This window comes from Bos mutus, chromosome 3 (genome assembly GCF_027580195.1).
Source record: "Bos mutus isolate GX-2022 chromosome 3, NWIPB_WYAK_1.1, whole genome shotgun sequence".
NCBI lineage: Eukaryota > Metazoa > Chordata > Mammalia > Artiodactyla > Bovidae > Bos > Bos mutus.
The window spans coordinates 48,756,966-48,777,664 of record NC_091619.1 but is presented as its reverse complement, the minus strand read 5'-3'; the positions used below and the strand labels follow the sequence as shown (position 1 = coordinate 48,777,664).

Here is a 20,699-nt window from a genome sequence, read left to right as displayed (position 1 = left end):
GGGCCCTTTCACCAAGGGGCTAGCAAATCATGTCTCCAATCTTTGACCCATACTTGGTCACCAAGCGTAAACTCATGAATCTGTTCCCCAAGGGGGAACGGCACCCTTTCCTGTACAAACTTAGTTACCCGATTTATTACCTTACCCAGTTCCATCTGCTGTGAAATCCTGTTCCCCCTTACCTGAGGCAAATTTGTTGACACCTGTTTTATTATGGGGTGGGGCCTCCCATTCACAATTTCGTATGGAGAATAGCCTTGGGACTGTGGGGTCATCCTGAGTCTGAGCAGAGCCGCTGGAAGCAAGTCTGCCAGGAGCAGTCAGTCTCTATGATCCACTTGGAGAGTCTCTTTAATGTCCAGTTGGTTCATTCCACCATCTCAGGAACTCCAGGCCTATATGCAGTGTGCAGTTTCCATTTGATATTTAAAGTTTTGCTTACTTGTTGTACTAAATCAGCTACAAAAGCCGTGTCATTGTCTGAACCAATGCTGGTAGAAAGTCCAAGTCTGGGAACTATTTCCCTAAGCAGGTACCAGGCTACTTCTGATGCTCTTTCAGTCCAGGTAGGAAAAGCTTCTACCCATCCCGAGAACGTACATACCATGACCAGCAGGTAACGGTAGTGTTGGTGAGTTTTCATTTCAGTGAAGTCCACTCCCAGGTGTTCAAAGGGTAGCGTGCCTTTCAGCTGAATACCCGGAGGTTTTTGTCTGAATACCCAAGAGGCAGCATTAACCTGTGAGGAGGCAGCATGGCCTAGATGGGTCGCTTGTTGTGTTTGGCTTACCAGATTGTGTGCCAGCTCCTCCGGTGACAATAATTTGCCACTTGGCAATTCCTACCATCCCTTTTCAGTCTTGATGGCCCCTTCCGCTTTGGCTAACCTGACAGATATTGTCCTTGTTTTATCAGGCTAGTGCCATCAGTATATAGGACCCAACTAGGGTCTGGAAACTTGTATCCTTCTTTAAAACAAACCCCAGGTACCTTATCTCCTCCTTGCAGATCTGTGCCGCCTTCTTTGACACCCGGTAACCTGCTTCCATCAGCAGCCGGAGTAGTGCTTTTGTCCCTTTCCAGCATTTTTCCCTGGTTTTGGCGGCCAGCAGCAGGTCTTCCCCATATTATAGGAGCCAACATCCATACTCTTCCGGATGGAATGAGTTCAGGTCAGAAACCAAGGCTTCCCCAAAGATGGCTGGGGAGTTCTTAAACCCTTGTGGGGGAGTCCAGATGAGCTGTTGTTTGGTGCCCCCGACTGGATCTTCCCATTCAAAGGCAAAGATGGGCTGTGACGCTGGGGCGAGGCGTACGCAGAAGAAGGCATCCTTGAGATCTAGGCGAGTATCAACTTTAGTCCTCAGCGGGAGGAGGGCTAAGTAAGGTATAGAGGTTTGGAACAGCGGGGTGTAAAGTCACAGTAGCCTGGGTGACTAGCCTGAGATCCCGTACAGGCCTATAGTCCTGCCCTCCTTCCTTTTTAACTGACAGGATGGGTGTATTCCAAGCCGACTGGCACTCTACTGGAATAACCGCTTGTTTCAATCTATTGATGTGGGGCAGTATGCCGGCCTAGGCCTCTATCAGTAGCGGGTAGTGGAGCTTTCTAACCGGGATGGTACCTGGTTTGAGTTCTTTTATCACTGGGGCTTATGTTTAGCCAGCTGGGGCGGGGGGGTTGGGGGGGTGTCTTCCGCCCAGACCTCAGGGAATAATTGAGTTAGCTCGCTCTCATGCTCTCCCGGCCCACCCGGGTCTTCCTTCAAAGGCTCATGCAACCTCCAGTCATCTTGAGGTGGAATTGAGAGAGAGAGCAAATAAGTTATAGTGTCCATCCAGGAGGGGGGGCCTCTCCTCAGGGGAGAAAGTCACTTGTGCTCCTAGTTTGGAGAGCAAGTCTCTTCCCAACAGGGGTACTGGGCACTCAGGAATGTAGAGGAATTCATGAATCACTTGGTGCCCACCCCCCATCTGACATTTTCTGGGCTGGCAAAACGATTTAATCATCTCTTCTCCTGATACCCCAGTTACAGCAGTAGTCTTTTTGGACAGTGGTGCCACAGGTTTTACTGCCGACAGTTCTGTTCCTGTATCCACCGTGAAGTCAATGTTTTGGTCCCCCATTTTTAAGGTTACCATGGGCTCTTGGGGACCTGATATCTCTGAGCCCTGGCAGCCTTATTTAAATTTCAAGTCAGCAAGCCCCACAACTGCAGGAGCTTCCTCTTCCTTCCTTGCCTTAGGGCATTCATTCTTCCAGTGGCCAAAAGCTCGGCACCGGGTACACTGGTTTGGCTGTAACAGGGCCCAGGGCCTCCACTGGGACCGGTTGAAGGACTGTCCTGTCCCTGGGGCAGAGGAGGTTTTTCAGGAGGGCCCGAGATGAACTTTCCCAGAGCAGCAGCTAGCATTGCAAATCTCTTGTCTGTTCTCTTTCGTTCCCTCCGGTTCTCTGGCACAGTGCAGTTTCTGCTTAATTCCAATCTTGTCACTACTCACTGGGAGAGGTGGGTATAGCTTGGGCGGTTTGGCTGGAGCCTGATCCTGGATGTGTTGGCCAGAGGCTTCTGTCATCGGGATCGGAGCCTGCCAAGGTGGCGGCTCTATGACCTTGGGGAGAGCTGGCAGAGGAGCAGCGACTGCTGCAGGACTTCACCTGGCCCTGGATTGGGCATTAAGGCGGCCTCCGGTCCTGGTGGAGCACTGGGAGGCAGGCGCGTCGTTATCCGGTATGGGGGAGGGGTCAGGTCATCCCTGTCCAAATCCTATAGAATTTCCTTTTTTATCATCAGTCATTTTTTTGTGCCATTAATGTTTTTCCCTTTCCCTTCTGGATACAGAACCTTGTCCAAGTAGGAGGGTCTTGAGCTAACCCTAGCCATGAGTCAATATGTGGATATTGATCCAGGTGTCCTGGCTCTCCTGTGACTACTGTATAGACTGCTTCCACTATTATTAAGTTCATGGTGTCCTCTGGTGGCCATCCTACTCCCATAGGGGTCATTTGACCTCACAGAGTATGTGGAGGTGGTTAGGCTTCATCTTCACCCCATAGTCTCCTCCTAATCCCTTCTTAAAATTTTTAATCATGCACTCCAATACAGTTGCCTTAGATTCACTTCCTCCCATCTTGCTTACCTTCTCGGACCTTCTTCTACTTTTCCTTTTCGTTCTGTCTACGAAGTTCTCAGTACTGTATATACTTCTGATATTTCCACTCAATGACACTTAAATTGCCATTCTGCCTCCTTCCTAATTGGGGTGAGAAGAGCCTTACCTGCCAGATGCCAGAGGGAGAAGGGGGATCGGCATGCCTTCACCTGCTGGTCAGCACAACCGAACCAGAACACCACGTGGTCCAAGACTGTTTCTCCCTTAAAGTCTGTTCTGCCTTGGTGGGCTTGATCAGGTGCGGATGAAAACACAGATGGGTTAAACATCCCACGTCCCAGGCCATCTCTGGGAAGGCCAATTCATACTCACTTATGTATCCCCTTCCTTCTAGCCTAACAATTCTGAGGGGGTCAAGAATTTCACAGCAGATGGAACACCTCCTAGGGGACCATACAAGGACCAGTTTTCTATCCTAAAAATCCCCTGGCGATCGCTGGTAAATAATTTTCCCTGAGACGGCGTGGACACACCTCCTAAATGACCTTTACAAATTTCCTTCCTAAACCGTAGCACACTTGTCGACCTGAGTACTGAGCAATTGCTGCTGCCTGCCTATTCCAGGCCCCTGTAGGTCCGTGCCCCTTCTAGTCCCTCCCAGGGGGGTGATCAGGCCCCCTCTTCCACCCTGCCGAGTGGGTTCCTCCTCATCTGAGCGCTCAGTTCCCTTGCTGCCGTTCACTACCTGCCAAAGTGAAGAAACGGGGCGTTGAAAGGCTGAATTCTTCCAGAGGGGCGAGGCGACTTCCCCCCTCTAGGAGATTCAAGCCACAAAGCCTCGGGGTGGCCTCAAATGAGACCTGTCTCCTCAAAGTGAGGAGGTTCCCGGCCCAAGCACCAAATGTTGCAGCCACGCGTTCCGGGAAACAAACTCACTCAGAAGGACAATGCAGATAGTGGAGTGCAGTTTATTACACCTGCGGGCCCAAGGCAGAGTCTCCTCTTAGCCAAGGACCCTGACCAGCATCTGAAAATCTTTTATACCCCGTGTGTATTATGTGTCTGAACCTACCACTCCAAATTCCTTGAGACTTACATAAACCAAGGAAAATACAATCCCAATAACCCCATCATTTCACATGCTATGTGCTCATGTGCTCAGGATGTGCTCAGTCAAGCAATTAGCCAGTAATCAATAAACCCGAGGTTACACTCCAATAGATACAGAAAATTTTATGGCCTGTCTGGAGGAAGGGGTGATTAGTATATGTTTCTCTGAGGCGATGAGTAACCTAGATACGATCTTCAAGGTTCCCCTGTCTGGAGCGGGTCTTATCCTTCTGTTGTTGTACTCATAGGCACTAAACACAGAGTTCAGAGTCCATTGGAAAGGTGGCTGGGCATGATCAGCATGAACAGGCCTAAGATGGAGTCCAGGCCTTTTGAATTCCTTCTTCATATATACATATGGTTACATATGTACATCATAAACTTTTTTGATAGAAATTTGCTCTTCCCACTTAAGAAAGCTAGCAATTGAGAGATTTTCTTTTAGTAAGGAAGCTGCTTGATGAAGCCATCTGAGCCTGCATTTTAGAAAATGAATTCAAATTCCTTGTCTACAAAAAGTATGTAATTTTGAGAAATTTGATGTGTATCCTAATTCAAATTGCTGACTTTTTATTGTATATATGCCTTCATTGACATCATTGTGTTTTACCCTAAGCAAAATCAAATGTTACATGACAAATTAAAAGGGGAAAACTATTGATAATGCCTAATAAAGACAAACGAAAGCTCTTTAATATATAAAGAACTAGAAATGAGGAAAAATCATCAAACCAGTGGAAATATATGCAAAAGGCATGAACGGGAAAGGAAATTAAAACAAATAAAAAGAGTTCAATCTCAGTCATAAAAAGAGAAATTCACTACCAGATTATTAAACATCCTGAGTTTGGCACTGTATTTTTGTGGGTGATATTAGGGGGAAATAGGCATTCTCATACATTGCTGGTAGAAATGCAAAGTGATATAATCTCAGTGGAGAGACATTTGGTAATATTTACTAAAACCACAAATTTGTTTACCTTTAACTTGGAAATCCTGTTTCTGGAAAGCTACCTGCATAAGTATAAAATGAGGCCTTGTTTGTCATAACAAAAGACTAATAATAGCTCAGTTGTCCAGTAATAGGATATTGGTTGAATAAATATGCAATGAATACTGCAGCTAAGCGGGTAAAAAGAAAAAAGGAGTTTCTCACTGAATTGATTGTGGAGAGATTGCCAGGATGTATTGTTGAAGTGAAAAACCATATTTACTATTCTGGTTTTACATAAGAGCTGTTGTCGGGGGTGGGTAATTTGTATTGTTTGTGTATGTATATGGAAGCACTAGAAGACTAGATTTAAGATCCTAACTTAATTAATGACTCTCCTATAGAAGGAGTTTCCTGTTTTTCTGCTGTCTAATTTGTGTTATACAAAAATTTATAAGTAAGAAACTTGTAAAAATGGTTACCTATTTACTAAACATGGGAATGATACTTCTGTACGTACTCTTTTATATATAGTTCTGACTTTTGAATTATATAAATACATTACTTATTCAAAAAATAAAATTAAGTCATGTTTTGAAACCTCAATGAATGAAAATTAAAATACTTTATTATAAAATATATATTCAAAAAAGTATAATAGAAATATATGTACAGTTAACAGTGGCTCAGTAGTAAAGAATCCACCTGTAATGCAGAAGCCGCAGGAGACATGAGTTCCATCCCTGGGTTGGGAGGATCCCTTGGAGCAGGGCATTGCAACCCACTCCAGTATTGTTGCCTGGAGAATCCCATGTACAGAAGAGCCTGGTGGGTTACAGTTCATAGGGTCGCAAAGAGTAGGACACAACTGAAGCAACTGAGCACGCAAAGAATAATTTATCCATTTTATTGTTTGTGGGCATTTCAGTTCTTCCCATTCTTATATAATCTTCAGGTACAAAAGTTTCTATCAGATTTATACCCAGGAGTAATACTGTTGAGTCTTAACATGTTCAACTTTACTGGATAATACCAAGAACTTTTCCAAAGTGTACCACTGTTTTACAAGCCAAATGTATTTACTTACTTGTTCACCATCTGCTGAGGAGAGCACTGATTGTCTCACATATCTTCCCCAACACTAAGTACCTTAACCTATTTTTCTGAGCTACTTAGTCATTTTATTGATAATTGTTCATTGTATTATATATAATACTTAGTGAAGTAATTCAAAATAGATTGTTCTTTTTCATTTTTCAGATGTCTTTTTCATCATCTACCCCTGTGGATCAGGAAATCAAAAGTCTTCGAGAGAAACTTAATAAACTTAGGCAACAGAATGCTTGTTTAGTTTCACAGAATCATTCTTTAATGACTAAAATAGAATCTGTCCACTTTGAATTGACACAGTCAAGAGCAAAAGTATGTTTCTTGAAATGGTGACTATGCCAACAGAAAAGAATCTCTTGAGATTTGTAATTGGAAAAATATTCCTTGTATTACCTTAATGTGTTATATATAATGATTTTTATTTTGATAATATATCAACCTATTAAAGAATCAATTTTATATGAATTTAATACTTGAAAATTATTTAGAGGAACTTGTATAATATATACATTTAGATAAGTCAGAACTTCTTAAAATTCTTAAGATCACCAATTTGTGTGGTTTTGCTTCTTGTACAAAGAAAATATATAGCTTACTTATCTTCTTTACAATAATACATCCTCATTGTTGAAAACTTCAAAAATAGAAAAAAGGGAGAAAGATAACCCAGTTTCCGTGATCTAGAAACTACTTTATTGGTTTATCATATAATTGAATATTACACATTTGAATAGTTTTGTTTTTTCCTGTGTTTTATACTTCTTATATAGTCTAAGCATTTTTTGGTGCATTTACCTAGCTCTTCCAACAACCATTTTTTATGGTAGCATTAATGTTTTCTTATGTGAGTATACCATAACTTAATAACTCCCCTGTTTAAGTGGTTTCCTTTATTTTTCTATATGATTGATATTATGCAAAAAAATTAGAAGAAATGAAAGAGTCCAGTAATAGGGGCATGGTAAATATACATATATATATATATATATATATATATATATATGCATACATATAATTAATTGCTACCAAGCTTACTTTTGTTACTTAAGGTGAAAGCATATATCAATGTATCAGTACTACAATATATTAATATATCAGAACTAAAACATATATCAATATATGAGTACTAAAATGCAAAGTTATTTGACTTTCATGGGACTTTGTAAAGTTTAGATGATATTTGTAGAGGCACTTAGAGTGGTATCTGTACAGTCAGCACTCAGAAACTTACCTGAAATATTTAGTGGCAGAAACAAACACACAGTAACTAATCTGTTTTTTTTTTTATAAAATGAGCATATTTGTCTAAATGTTTGTGTTTTAGTACGTGTATATATATACATATGATGTATATAAGGAAAGAAAGGCTATGCTATAACTCTGGTAACTATTAGAGCGTCATAGTGAGACTTTGTTTTTTAGACATAATTGTTTTAAGTAGTACAGTTATGGGAGGTATTTTATTTTTCTTTTGTTCTTTTCAACCAAAATAAAGTACACTGTTGTGCTTAAGGAGAAAAATGCTGCAGTGAACATAAAACTTTTTTGGTGTTTGGGATTTATTTCTGGGATAGATTTCCAGAATGGTCAAATCACACAGAAAGTGTTTTTTCAGGCATTTACTGCACTCTGTCTACATTCAATGGTCTACTGATTAAACAAAACAAAACAAAACTATACTTTTAAATTTCTTTGAGGCAAAAATATCTTGTTTTTCTTGATTTCTTATGAGATTTACCTTCTCAGTGCATTTGCCATTTCTTTTGATATGTCTGTTTATTATATTTTAACTTTTTAGTCCCCTATAGATTCTTTTTAAAGTCATAGAGGCTTAATTATTTGAAGTCTTAGAGATATTAAGAGTTTTACTATTAACTACTGAACTATTAACATTTTAAGTGTTCCTTTCTTTGAGCATATAAATACACCAATGGTTATTCTAGGCAGTAAGATATTTGTATTTTATATACTTCTCTGTTTTTCTTTTTTTTAAGAACTGGGGTATTTTGGCTTATTGAGTTTTATTTTATTTCATTATGGCTATGCTGGATCTTCACTGGGGTGTCCTTCTCTTGTTGAAGAGCATGGGCTCAGTAGTTCTGGTGCTTGGGCTCTCCAGGTGTGGCATGTGGGCTTAGTTGCCTCACAGCATGTGGAATCTTAGTTCCCCGATCAGAATTCGAACCTGTGTATCCTGCATTGGAAGGTAGATTCGTAACTACTGGACCACCAGGCAAGTCCCCTATCTCAGCATTTTCTAAATTGTTTAATATTTTTAGGAGGTTGCCTTTTCCAGGGCAGGTCTCAGCTTTGATGTTGTGTATGTGCCGCTTTTGGAAATCTTTTGCTCCACTTTGTACTGGACAACATATTCATAATTGACCTTTTAGCAAAGTCTGTGTAGTAGTTACAGTTCTGGATCTTAATGTCTTGTCCTTTCTGGGCTTATTACCCTTCAGGCCTGCTGCCCAGCTGTCTTCCTGGGACTTCTCTTTGATGTTCTTCCAGGTTGTGTCTACGGTTTCCTGGGATCTCATGTTGACTTTCTTGGTTTACTCTTTCTGTAGTTGAAGCATATTTTCCAGTAGCTTCCTTGCCTGTTTGAAATGTCTTAATTTCTCCCCAACACTTGATTGAATTCTAGAATGAAAATTATTTTCCCCCAGAGTTTTTAGGACACTGCTTTTTTGTCTTATATCCTCTAGTGTGTGTCTGGAATGTTTAATTCCATTGTGAATTACATTTCCTAGCGTGTAAGATATCTTTCATTTGTTTTTCCATTTATGATAGCTTTTAGTATTTTCCTTCTTTCTATGGTGTTTTAAAATTTCATAGTGATTTATCTTTGAGTAGACCTTTGTTATTTATTGTACTGGTTACATAAAGATCTTCTGGTTGAAATCTTGTGTCCTTTGGTCCATGAAAATTTTCTTATGTAATCTTGATTATTTTTTTCCCTTTGTTTTCTTTCTTCTGTCTTTTTTAACCTGATTGGTCCTTTAAATCTTTCAAGTTTTTGCCTGGTATTTTCTGTCTCTTTGTCTTCTTGTGATACTTTTTCAGAGATTTCCTCAACGTTGTCATCCTATTGAATCTTTTATTTTGGCTGTCATAATTTTTCATTTTCTAGAACTTTTCATGTTCTCTAATTGTTTTGTATTTGCAATATCCTCTCATTGCTCTCTCAATGATTTGTGTGTGTGTGTATGTATGTATGTATTTGCCTTGCTTCTGCCAGTTGCTTTTAACTTTTGTTTTGACCTCTCAGATGTTGGTGTTCTGGCTATTTGTATTTAAGAGAAGGCACTTAAATGCTGTTTGGAAACTCTCTGCAAAGGTGAGATTTGTTGTCCACTGAGCTTCATTTGTTGGTAATGGTTGAGGAGGTGGCTCTTTTGCAGGGAGCAATCTCCCTTCTCCCATTCAGTATCCATATGTGAGGTCTTTTACTTTGAAGTTCTTGAATTTCTGCAGCAAAGAATCCTTTGATTTCTTACCTGTGAGATAGCCCCACATGAGGTGGGATAGGAGGCTAGAAGCTGACTGTTCTGTATTAATCTCTTTGTTTTTTAACTCTACCTCATCTCTGCTCATCATTCCACAAAATGTTTCAAGAGTCCCAAATGTTTCCTGTTCAGTTTCTCCAGATTAGTAAACTGTCTCTCTCTCTTCTTAAGTGGAAGGCTGTTGGTGACTCTTGACTCCTGCTGTTCTGAGCATAGGAAAAGGAGGGACTTATCAAAGAGATCTTGAACTATGTTCCAAGTTTTCTCTTCTAGACCTCATCACTGTCCTGCACTATATACCTCATGCTTCCTTTTTCTGGGAATATTTAGTGTTCTTTTCCAGACACCATTTAGGTTGTTGATTTCCATCATCTTACATTCTTCATAGTCCAAGTTGTATTTTCTAGGTTTTCTCTAGTAATCATGTTTTCTAAATTTAGGCTTTAAAAAGAGTCAGTAGTATTTTTATGTAATTTTAAATGATTTGATCTTTGAAATTTAAATTTCTGATTTATGTGAAATTAATCTTTTTAGTTAGTATCGGTAGAGATTCTCTTTTATTTTCCCTAAATAGTTAACCAGTTATCTTGTGATACTAAGTTGAGGATAATGGGAGGAGCTTACATGAGACTGGCTTGTGATGATGACATGCCCATGTAAGTTGATAGACAAGATGAGCTTCATAATTGAAGAATGATTGGGGAGTTCTATTGAATTTCCATGAGATGGTAAGAGAAACTAAGGAGCAAATAGATTAATTTATTTTGTAAAGAAAGTACTCTGAAAGTTGTTTTTTGTTTTAGGTTTCTATGCTTGAATCTGCTCAAAAACAGGCAGCCAATGTACCAATCTTAGAAGAACAGATTATAAATTTGGAAGCAGAAGTTTCAGCCCAAGATAAAGTTTTGAGGTAAGATTTACAGCTTTTTTTTTTTTTAAACACATTTCATTGATTAGAATGTAACATCAGGTGAGTGTGTGAATCTCATCCATATTTTCACCTGGGAAATTGCTAACAATGTCTGTTTTTATCATATGAAATCTCATGTTGTTGTTTAGTCGCTAAGTCCTGTCTGACTATTCGTGATGCCATAAACTATAACCCACCAGGCTCCTCTGTCCATGGGATTTTCCAGGCAAGGGTGCTGGAGTGTGCTGCCATTTCCCAGGCAAGGGTACTAGAGTGTGTTGCCATTTCCTTCCCCAGGGGATCTTCCCACACAGGGATCAAACCTGTGTCACTTGCATTGTGGGTGGATTCTTGACCACTGAGCCACCTGAGAAGCCCATTTACGGCTTTAAAATACTTATTTTTGATATATCTTGTTAAATTTTGACCCCCACCCAGGCTTCCCTGGTGGCTTAGATGGTAAAGAGTCTGCCAGCAATGCAGGAGACCCAGGTTCAATCCCTGGATCGGGAAGATCCCTGGAGAAGGAAATGGCAACCCCCTTCAGTATTCATGCCTGGAAAATCCCATGGATGGAGGAGCCTGGCAGGCTACACCCCATGGGTTTGCAAAGAGTCAGACATGAGTGAAGTGACTTAGCATGCATACACAGATAGACTGTCTCAGAACTTGATGAATCTGTTTTCAGTTTATCATAATTCTTGGCTGCAGGATACATGCAGTTGTATGACAGCTAAAAAAGACTAAATCTAAGCTATTTATTTATATGTTTTCATTAATATGAACTAGTTTACTTATTGTCCTACGTAGTTATGCTCGCTACTTTGATGGGAATTCAAAGAAATACAAGGAATCAGGCACTTTGTAATTTGTCTTCCTTTTCTGTTTTGAATACATGAGAAATACATGCATATTAAATAGCATATTGTTCCATTTTAGTGATTCTCAAAGATTAATTCTGGGACCAGCAGTATGAGCATCATCTGGAAACATGTAAGAAATGCAAATCTCAGTTCTGGTCTCAGACTTTCTGAATCACAGACTCTGGGAGTTGGGACCCAGCAGTCTATGTTTTAACAAGTCCTACAGATGATTCTGATGTACACTAAAATCATCTCTCATGACCATCAGAATTTTGTAATTTTTTTAGTAATACATATATTATGTTTATTCCTAGGTATTTTATATTTTTGTTTGTTGTGAATTTGTACTTGTTCTTTTTTTTTTTTTTTTTAGCCATGTGGCCTGTGAGATCTTAGTTCCCTGACCTGGAATTGAACTCAGGCCCTTGGGTATGAGAGTGCAGAGTCCTAACCACTGAACTGCCTGGCAATTCCCAATTTGTTCTTATCCTGTTCATTGATAGAATATAGGAAGGCTGCTGCTTTTTGTATAATATAATTATTTTCTAATTGGACTATTTCTCATACCTTTAATAAATTCTGATTTTTATTTTGATTCTCCAGGGATTTTCCAGGTAGCTAATGATATTATCAGCAAAAAAAGAATTTTGTCTTTCTTTTCTGAAATTTATACTTGTTACATTTTCATTTTTGCTTTTTGCAACTGTCAGAAAAATCATTGGATATGGTGGTGATAATAGTCATCCTTATCTAGTTTCTGAAATATACCTAATGCTTCTAGGTATCATTAAATAGGGTATTAGCTTTTGTTTCAGACACATTTATCATTTGATGGCAGCATCCTTTTATTCCTTGTTAAAACTCATAGTATACCAGTGATGTATAAGCCTTTTCTCTGCCTCATGTAAAATATTTGTTTCTCTTAACTCAGTGATTTAAAATAATAGAATCCCAGACGTTGAACTGTTCTTGCATACCTGAAATAATCTCTTCAACAGCCTTTAAAAGTATCTTTATTTTATAGAGAGGCAGAAGATAAATTAGAGCAGAGTCAGAAAATGGTAATTGAAAAAGAACAGAGTTTGCAGAAGTCCCAAGAGGAATGTATAAGGTTGAAGGTGGACTTACTTGAACAAAGTAAACAAGGAAAGAGGTATGTGTTTTTAAAGGAAATAATTGTATTTCTAGGGGAAAAACAAAGAATATATAGTACCTATTTAAAATTCTGCATAGTTTTTGAAGTAGAAAAAATTTCAGAAATTTGTCAGTGAAAAATTTAATGTTTTTCATCCTTTAATTTTTAAAAATTTTTGATTAAAATTTTCACGAGTAGACTTTATATGTTATTGGCATTTTGAATTGGGATTAATTCCTTAAAGCCTGATAATGATTATCGATGAAATGACATTTACATATTTCTTAAATAAAATATATAAGATAATGTGGTTTGGTCTTCCTTTAGGAATAGATAAGTAATGCGAAAATATCTATTTTGTATAAGCCATGTCTTTTCTTTAAAGCCATATCTTAAGATAAAGTTTTCTAGATAACTGACCACGTAATTATTAACTTTGAATGTTCATTAACTTTTAAACTAATAAAGATAAAAGCTTTTTAGTTTAATGAGATTTTACCATATAATAATGTCATTGTAACAGTTTTTATACAGGGTAAAATCATAATCTGCATTTTTATCATCTTTGGCAACAAAAATATGTTTTAAAACTTCATCCTATGATATAAGTAATGTTATGAAGAAAGTGTTTTTGAAAAGTTGTCACAAATAGATAAATATTTGTTTGCATGTGCATTTAAACTTCTAAAACCTGCTCAAATCCTGTCTATGTCATTTTTTCATTAAAATGAGTTTGGAAGAATATTTTCTCAGCAGTGTTTGGTTAGTATGGTTCAAGTTACAGTATATATTTGGTAAGCATTATTACTTAGTGGAAATGTTTAGTTTTGGACTCAAACCAGCTAGGTTTTAAAGTCTCAGTGAGTTTGTTACCTTGAAGAAACTATTTAACCTTCTTGAACCTCATTTTGTTCATATTAAGTCAAGATGATATTGTCTTGATGTGAGGGATAAATGAAAAAAGAAATGTAAGGTGCTTCATAAATAATAAACACTAACCATTGTAAATATTGTAAATATAAACTGTGTGGTCGAATAGTCTGAAAATCAGACTTTACTTACTCAGATGAACAGATGAGATACAAAAGAACATCTTTTCTTCATGTATTATCTTGTTATTTAAAATAACAAGATAATACATGAAGTTGGAGAAGGCAATGGCACCCCACTCCAGTGCTCTTGCCTGGAAAATCCCATGGATGGAGGAGCCTGGAAAGCTGCAGTCCATGGGGTCGCTGAGGGTCGGATACGACTGAGTGTCTTCACTTTCACTTTTCACTTGCATGCATTGGAGGAGGAAATGGCAACCCACTCCAGTGTTCTTGCCTGGAGAATCCCAGGGACGGGGGAGCTTGGTGGGCTGCTGTCTGTGGGGTCACACAGAGTCGGACACGACTGAAGCGACTTAGCAGCAGCAGCAGCCTTATAGCTAAGAAAAAGTACAGAAAGAATAACTAGTTCTCTGCAGAACTTAGAGATGATTTTTTATGGAAGGGGATTTTTTTTTTGTTTTTGATTGTACTGGTTCTTCGTTGCTCACATGGGCTTTCTCCTTTTGGAGAGAGAGGGGCTGGCTACTCTCTAGTTGTGATGCATAAGCTTCTCATTGCGGTGCCTTCTCTTATTGTGGAGAACAGGCTCTGTGTGTATGGGCTTCAGTAATTGTGGCTCACAGGCCCAGGTACTCCCCGGCACATGAAATCTTCCCGGACCAGGGATCAATCATACCTGTGTCCCCCACTGGTCTACCAGGGAAGTCCAGGGGTAGGGTATTGACTTTGCTGTCATAAGGTGGATAAGCAGGGGTGCATGTGTTCTGGACAACATGTGCAAAGGCAGAGAAATACAAAAGAACATCTTTTCTGAAGAATGCTAGGAATTTTGTGTACTTATAAATGGACAGATATAGTACGACTTAAGGAAAAAGACAGGCTTGGTCCAGACTGTAAATGGCTTTTTGTTTTATGCCAAAGGATTTGTATTTTAACCCAGGAAGCATAAAACATCAATTCATATTTTTAGGTAGAGATGTGATATGAAGACTCTTGGAACTTTTTAAAGAACTAGAATGAATATTAATATTCTAAAATTGAAATATCAAAATCTTTACAAAGACTTTTTTGAGGGTAGAGATTAATCATAATGGATTAAAAAGCCAGTGTAAGTCAGAGATTGTTTAGCTTTATACAGTTTATAAGAGATATACTTAAAACATAAAGACACAGAATAAATAACAAGGTCCTGCTGTACAGGACAGGAAACTATATTGAATATCCTGTGATTAAACCATAATGGAAAAGAATATGAAAAAGAATATATATATATAACTGAGTCACTTTGCCATATAGCAGAAATTAAATGCAACATTTTATATTTTTTAAAAAAAACACATAAGGACACAGAAAAGATGAATGCAAAGGGATGAAAATTAGTATTTTAGGCAGAAAACAAAATAGGTATAGTTATATTAGTATCACAGAGTAGATTTAAGTGCAAAAAGTATTACTAGAGTTAAAAAGAACTCTTGTATTTATATATATGTATATATCGGAGAAGGCACTGGCAACTCACTCCAGTAGTCTTGCCTGGAAAATCCCATGAACGGAGGAGCCTGGTAGGCTGCAGCCCATGGGGTCACAAAGAGTCGGACACGACTGAGCGACTTCACTTCACTCACTTCACACTTTATCACTGGAGAAGGAAATGGCAACCCACTCCAGTATTCTTGCCTGGAGAGTCCCATGAACAGAGGAGCCTGGCTGGCCGTGGTCCATGGGGTCATAGAGAGTTGGACACAACTGAAGTGACTAAGCACGCACGCACACGTGTATATATGTATATATGTAATGTTTAGGTAACACTTCAGCAGGAAGCTATAAAGATTCTAAACTTATATCTAATAATCTAGTCCCAAAGTACATAAATAAAATAACAAAATTTCAGGTAGAAATGAACAAATCTGTAATCATACAGGGAATACTTTTACTGATTTACTAGAATTGTTAGATTAAGCAACAAAAAAGTAAGAAGCTGAAGAGTTGAGTGACTATTAATCTAATGGATGTATATATGGAATCCTGTAGCCAACCATTTGAGAATGCACATTCTTTTAGACACTCCTAGAATATTTATACTTTGTTACCTTATTCTTCCAGAAAACATGAATTTTAACAAAAATAAAAATATTTATGTCATACATAATCATCCTCTCAGACCATAGTGTAATTAAATTATATATGACAGCCCTACACCCCGCCGTGGTCCTCCCTCCCTGAAAACCATGTAGTTTGAAAATGTAAAATCAGCCTTCTCGCTACTCGTGGATGATTGAAGAAATTATGATGAAAATTGGAAGACTTAGAACTGATACAAAAAATGTTTCATATTGCAGCTTGTGGGCTGTAGCCAAAGATATTCTTAGAAGAAAATTTTTAGTCTGTTCATGTATTAAAATTAGTATATGAATGAACTAAAACATTAAATTTATATAGTCAGGAAAAGGACATAAAAGAAAGAGCATCAAAAGAAAAATAGAAGTATTTAAATAATAAAGGGTGAAACGGATATATAGAAAACAATGAAACAATAGAGAATCCCCAAAACCCAGATCTGTTTTTTTTTCCCCCACAGTGGCCAAGATAATGGGCATTACATAAGATGAATCCAGGAGAAAATTAATCCACAAAAACCAATATTGGAATTGAAAAGGGTCCCCTAAATTACAGATTTAGCTATGATTTAAGATTTAAGACCAAGTACTGTGAACCATTTTACAATAATACATTTGAAAACTTAAACTAAATAAATGATTTTCCAACAAAATAAAGTTTAACAAAACTAACTTAAGAATAAATTGAAAACCCTAGTTTTTTAACCATTAAAGATATTGAATCAATTGTTAGAAATTTCCCCACAAGAAATAAAATGATCAAAATGATGATGATGATTCCATATATATGTGTTAGAATATGGTATTTATTTTTCCCTTCCTGACTCACTTCACTCTGTATAATAGGTTCTAGGTTCATCCACCTCATTAGAACTGACTCAAATGCATTCCTTTTTATGGCTGAGTAATATTCCATTGTGTATATGTACCACAACTTCTTTATCCATTCATCTGTCAATGGACATCTAGGTTGCTTACATGTTCTAGCTATTGTAAATCGTGCTGCAGTGAACAATGGGATACATGTGTCTCTTTCAATTTTGGTTTCCTCAGGGTATATGCCTAGGAGTGGAATTGCTGGGTTATATGGTAGTTTTATTCCTAGTTTTTTAAGGACTCTCCATACTGTATTCCATAGCAACTGTATCAATTTACATTCCTACCAACAGTGTAAGACCATTCCCTTTTCTCCACACCCTCTCCAGCATTTATTGTTTGTAGACTTTTTGATGAGGGCCATTCTGACCGGTATAAGGTGATACCTCATTGTAGTTTTGATTTGCATTTCTCTAATAATGAGCATTGTTGAGCATCTTTTCATGTGTTTGTTAGCCATCTGTATGTCTTCTTTGAAGAAATGTTTGTTTAGGTCTTTTTCCCACTTTTTGATTGGGTTGTTTGTTTTTCTGGTATTGAGCTGTATGAGCTGCTTGTATATTTTGGAAATTAATCCTTTGTCAGCTGTTTCATTTGCTATTATTTTCTCCCATTCTGAGGGTTTTCTTTTCACCTTGCTTATAGTTTCCTTTGCTGTGCAGAAGCTTTTTTAAGTTTAATCAGGTCCCACTTGTTTACTTTTGTTTTTCTTTCCATTACTCTAGGAGGTGGGTCATAGAGGATCTTGCTTTGATTTATGTCATCGAGTGTTCTGCTTATGTTTTCCTCTAAGAGTTTTATAGTTTCTGGTCTTACATGTAGGTCTTTAACCCACTTTGAGTTTATCTTTGTGTGTGGTGTTAGGAAGTGTTTTAATTTCATTCTTTTACATGTAGCTGTCCAGTTTACCCAGCACCATTTGTTGAAGAGGCTGTCTTTGCCCCATTGTATATTCTTGCCTCCTTTGTCAAAAATAAGGTACCCATAGGTGCATGGGTTTATTTCTGGGCTTTCTATCTTGTTCCATTGCTCTATATTTCTGTTTTTGTGCCAGTACCATACTGTCTTGATGACTGTAGCTCTGTAGTATAACCTGAAGTCAGGAAGCTTGATTCCTCCAGCTCCATTCTTCTTTCTCAAGACTGCTTTTGCTGTTCAGGGTCTTCTGTGTTTCCATATAACTTGTGAAATTTTTTGTTCTAGTTCTGTGAAAAATGCCATTGGTATTTTGATAGGGATTGCATTGAATCTGTAGATTGTGTTTGGTAGTATAGTCATTTTCACAATATTGGTTCTTCCTACCAAGGAACATGGAAATCCCTCCATCTGCTTATGTCATCTTTGATTTCTTTCATTAGTGTCTTATAGTTTTCTGTGTACAATTCTTTCATCTAGAAAAATGGTACTGAAGAATTTATTTACAGGACAACAGTGGAAAAGCAGACAGAGAACAGACTTACTGACATGGGGAGAGGGGAGGAGAGGGTGAGATAAATGGAAAGAGTAACATGGAAACTTATATTACCATATGTAAAATAGATAGTCAATGGGAATTTGCTGTATGGCTCAGGAAACTCAAACATGGCTTTGTATCAACCTAGAGGGGTGGGGTGGGAAGGGAGACAGGAGGGAGTTTCAAAAGGGAGGGGATATATGTATACCTATATCATATAGGCTGATTCATGTTGAGGTTTGACAGAAAACAGCAAAATTCTGTAAAGCAATTATCCTTCAATAAAAAATTAATTTAAAAAATGATGATGATTAGAAGAAACATTTCCATTATGGCTCACAGTAGCTAAAATGAAAAAGACTCACAGTATCAAGTTTTTAATGCTGTAGAGCAACTGAATTTTAATATATTTCTAGCAGGAGTATAAATTCATAGACCAGTTTGGAAAACTGTTTACCAATGTCTACTAAATTTAAATGTAAGTCACCCTATGATCCAGAATCCATTCTAACAGAAGTGAAGGCCTATATCTATCAAAAATATGTGCAAGGGTGCTCAAAGTAGCTGTATTCATAATAACTAAGTGTTCATTAATAGTAGAATCAATAAATATATTCACATTATGAAATATATGCATTAGTGAAAAATATCAACTATAGCTGTTTAACAACAGAGATAACACAGATATAATGTTAAGCAAAGGAAGCCAGATGCAAAAGAATACTGTGTATTTACTTAGGAAATCAAAAATGGGCAAAATGAATGTGATGTTAAAAGTCCAAATAGTGCTTACCATTTTGAATAAAAAGTATTGACTGAGAGGGTGCATATGGAAGCTTTTTGGGTGCTAGAAATGTTCTGTATTTGATCTGGATAGTAGTTATGTGGGTACATAGGTAAGAATTGATGCTTTTGAATTGTGAATCAATCCTAAAGAAAATCAACCTAAATATTCACTGAAAGGACTGTAGCTGAAGCTGCAGTACTTTGGCCACCTAATCCGAAGAGCCAACTCATTGGAGAAGATCCTGATGCTGGGAAAGATTGAAGGCAAAAGAAGAGGATGGCAGAAGATGAGAGGGTTAGATAGCATCAGTGACTCATTGGACATGAATTTGAGCAAACTCTGGGAGATAGTGGAAGACAGAGGAGCCTGACATGCTATAGTCCATGGGTCCCAAAGAGTTGGAGATGATTTAATACTGAAAAAACAACATTTATATACAAATTCATTCACTTAAGATGAGCACTTTTATTTTAATGAAAAATTAAAATAAAATAGAAACTATATGTTAAATGTAAAAAAATCTACAGAAGAATAGGTACAGTCTTAATGGAAGTTTAAAAATGTGCTCAATATTTGTTTTAATCAGGTATGGCAAGATACACAGACATGGAAATGGCTATCCTGAAGGAAGTTTTTATACTCAAATTACTAGAAATAGGAGACATGACATGTCATGTAGAGGGGATCATACAGGGAAGTTTAAGTATGAAGGTGTTTAGAAGACAGAGGGAGTAGGGAGAAAAACATGAACAAGAGATTTTACTGTGATTTCTGTGGGAAGAAATGGTTGAGGTTGAGTATTCAACCTTCAGATTGGCTAGTATGAATAATCTCAGTAAGCTGGCATGTAAGGCTGTCTTGAGTTGTCTGATACCTGGTCCTGGGGTGATTAGGACAGGAGACTATTGGCCTGGAGTGTGACAGCCAGATAGAGGAATGGAGGGTAGGCTCTGGGTTGCTTAGTTTGTATATGAAAGGTGCACCCCCACGTGCATAGTCTACTAACCACTGAGAATTGGCTAGTGCTGGGAGGGCCAGTGTTCATAGGGTCAGTAAGACAACAGATGTCAAAACATCAGACTAAAATGATAATACAATGGAGAAAATAATAAAACTTCTTTGAAAGTCTTAAGAGAAGATCTAACTAATGAGGTATATACCATTTTTCTGTAAGGGAACCCAACATAAAGGTATCAGTTTTCTCCCAATAATTTATATGTTCAGTACAATACCAACCAATATCCTAACAAGTTTTGATAAAAGTTAATGAACCGACCCTAAAAATTGTGTGGAAGAACCAAAGTTCAAGGACAAATAAGGCACTTTCGAAGCTGTAGGCCAAGGCAGAGAACATGTCTATAGATAAGCAAGACTTCTAAAGTTATACTAATTAAGTCAATATGATATTTGTATATGTGTGCTTGCTAAGACACTTCAGTTGTGTCCGACTCTTTGTGAACCTATGGACTGTAGCCCCCCAGGCTCCATGGCTACTGTCCATGGGATTCTCCAGGCAAGAATACTAGAATGGGTTGCCATACCCTCCTCCAGGGGATCTTCCCAATCCAGGAATTGAATCCCTATCTCATTATGTTTCCTGCATTGGCAGTCAAGTTCTTTACCACTAGTGCCACCTGGGAAACTCGATATTGGTATAGGTATAAACAGAAGGTTAGTCGTACAGGACAAAGACCCTTAAGCAAAAACACATATGGTGAAATCTTGTTATGTAATA

The 20,699-nt window shown here is 37.9% G+C and overlaps 1 protein-coding gene across 7 annotated transcripts in view; it reads left to right on the top strand.

Moving 5' to 3' along the window:
* Positions 1 to 20,699, top strand: part of CCDC18 (coiled-coil domain containing 18) — a 119,094-nt gene that overhangs the window by 11,807 nt on the left and 86,588 nt on the right. For 5 of the 7 annotated variants that reach the window (XM_070367665.1, XM_070367664.1, XM_070367666.1 and 2 more), the window contains 3 exons: positions 6,416 to 6,577; positions 10,575 to 10,681; positions 12,569 to 12,697. In XM_070367665.1, the coding sequence (XP_070223766.1) occupies positions 6,416 to 6,577; positions 10,575 to 10,681; positions 12,569 to 12,697 (398 nt within the window). Of the gene's footprint in view, positions 1 to 6,415; positions 6,578 to 10,574; positions 10,682 to 11,620; positions 11,675 to 12,568; positions 12,698 to 20,699 lie in introns of all 7 variants that reach the window. The other 2 variants (XM_070367668.1, XM_070367667.1) reach the window with 2 other exon arrangements.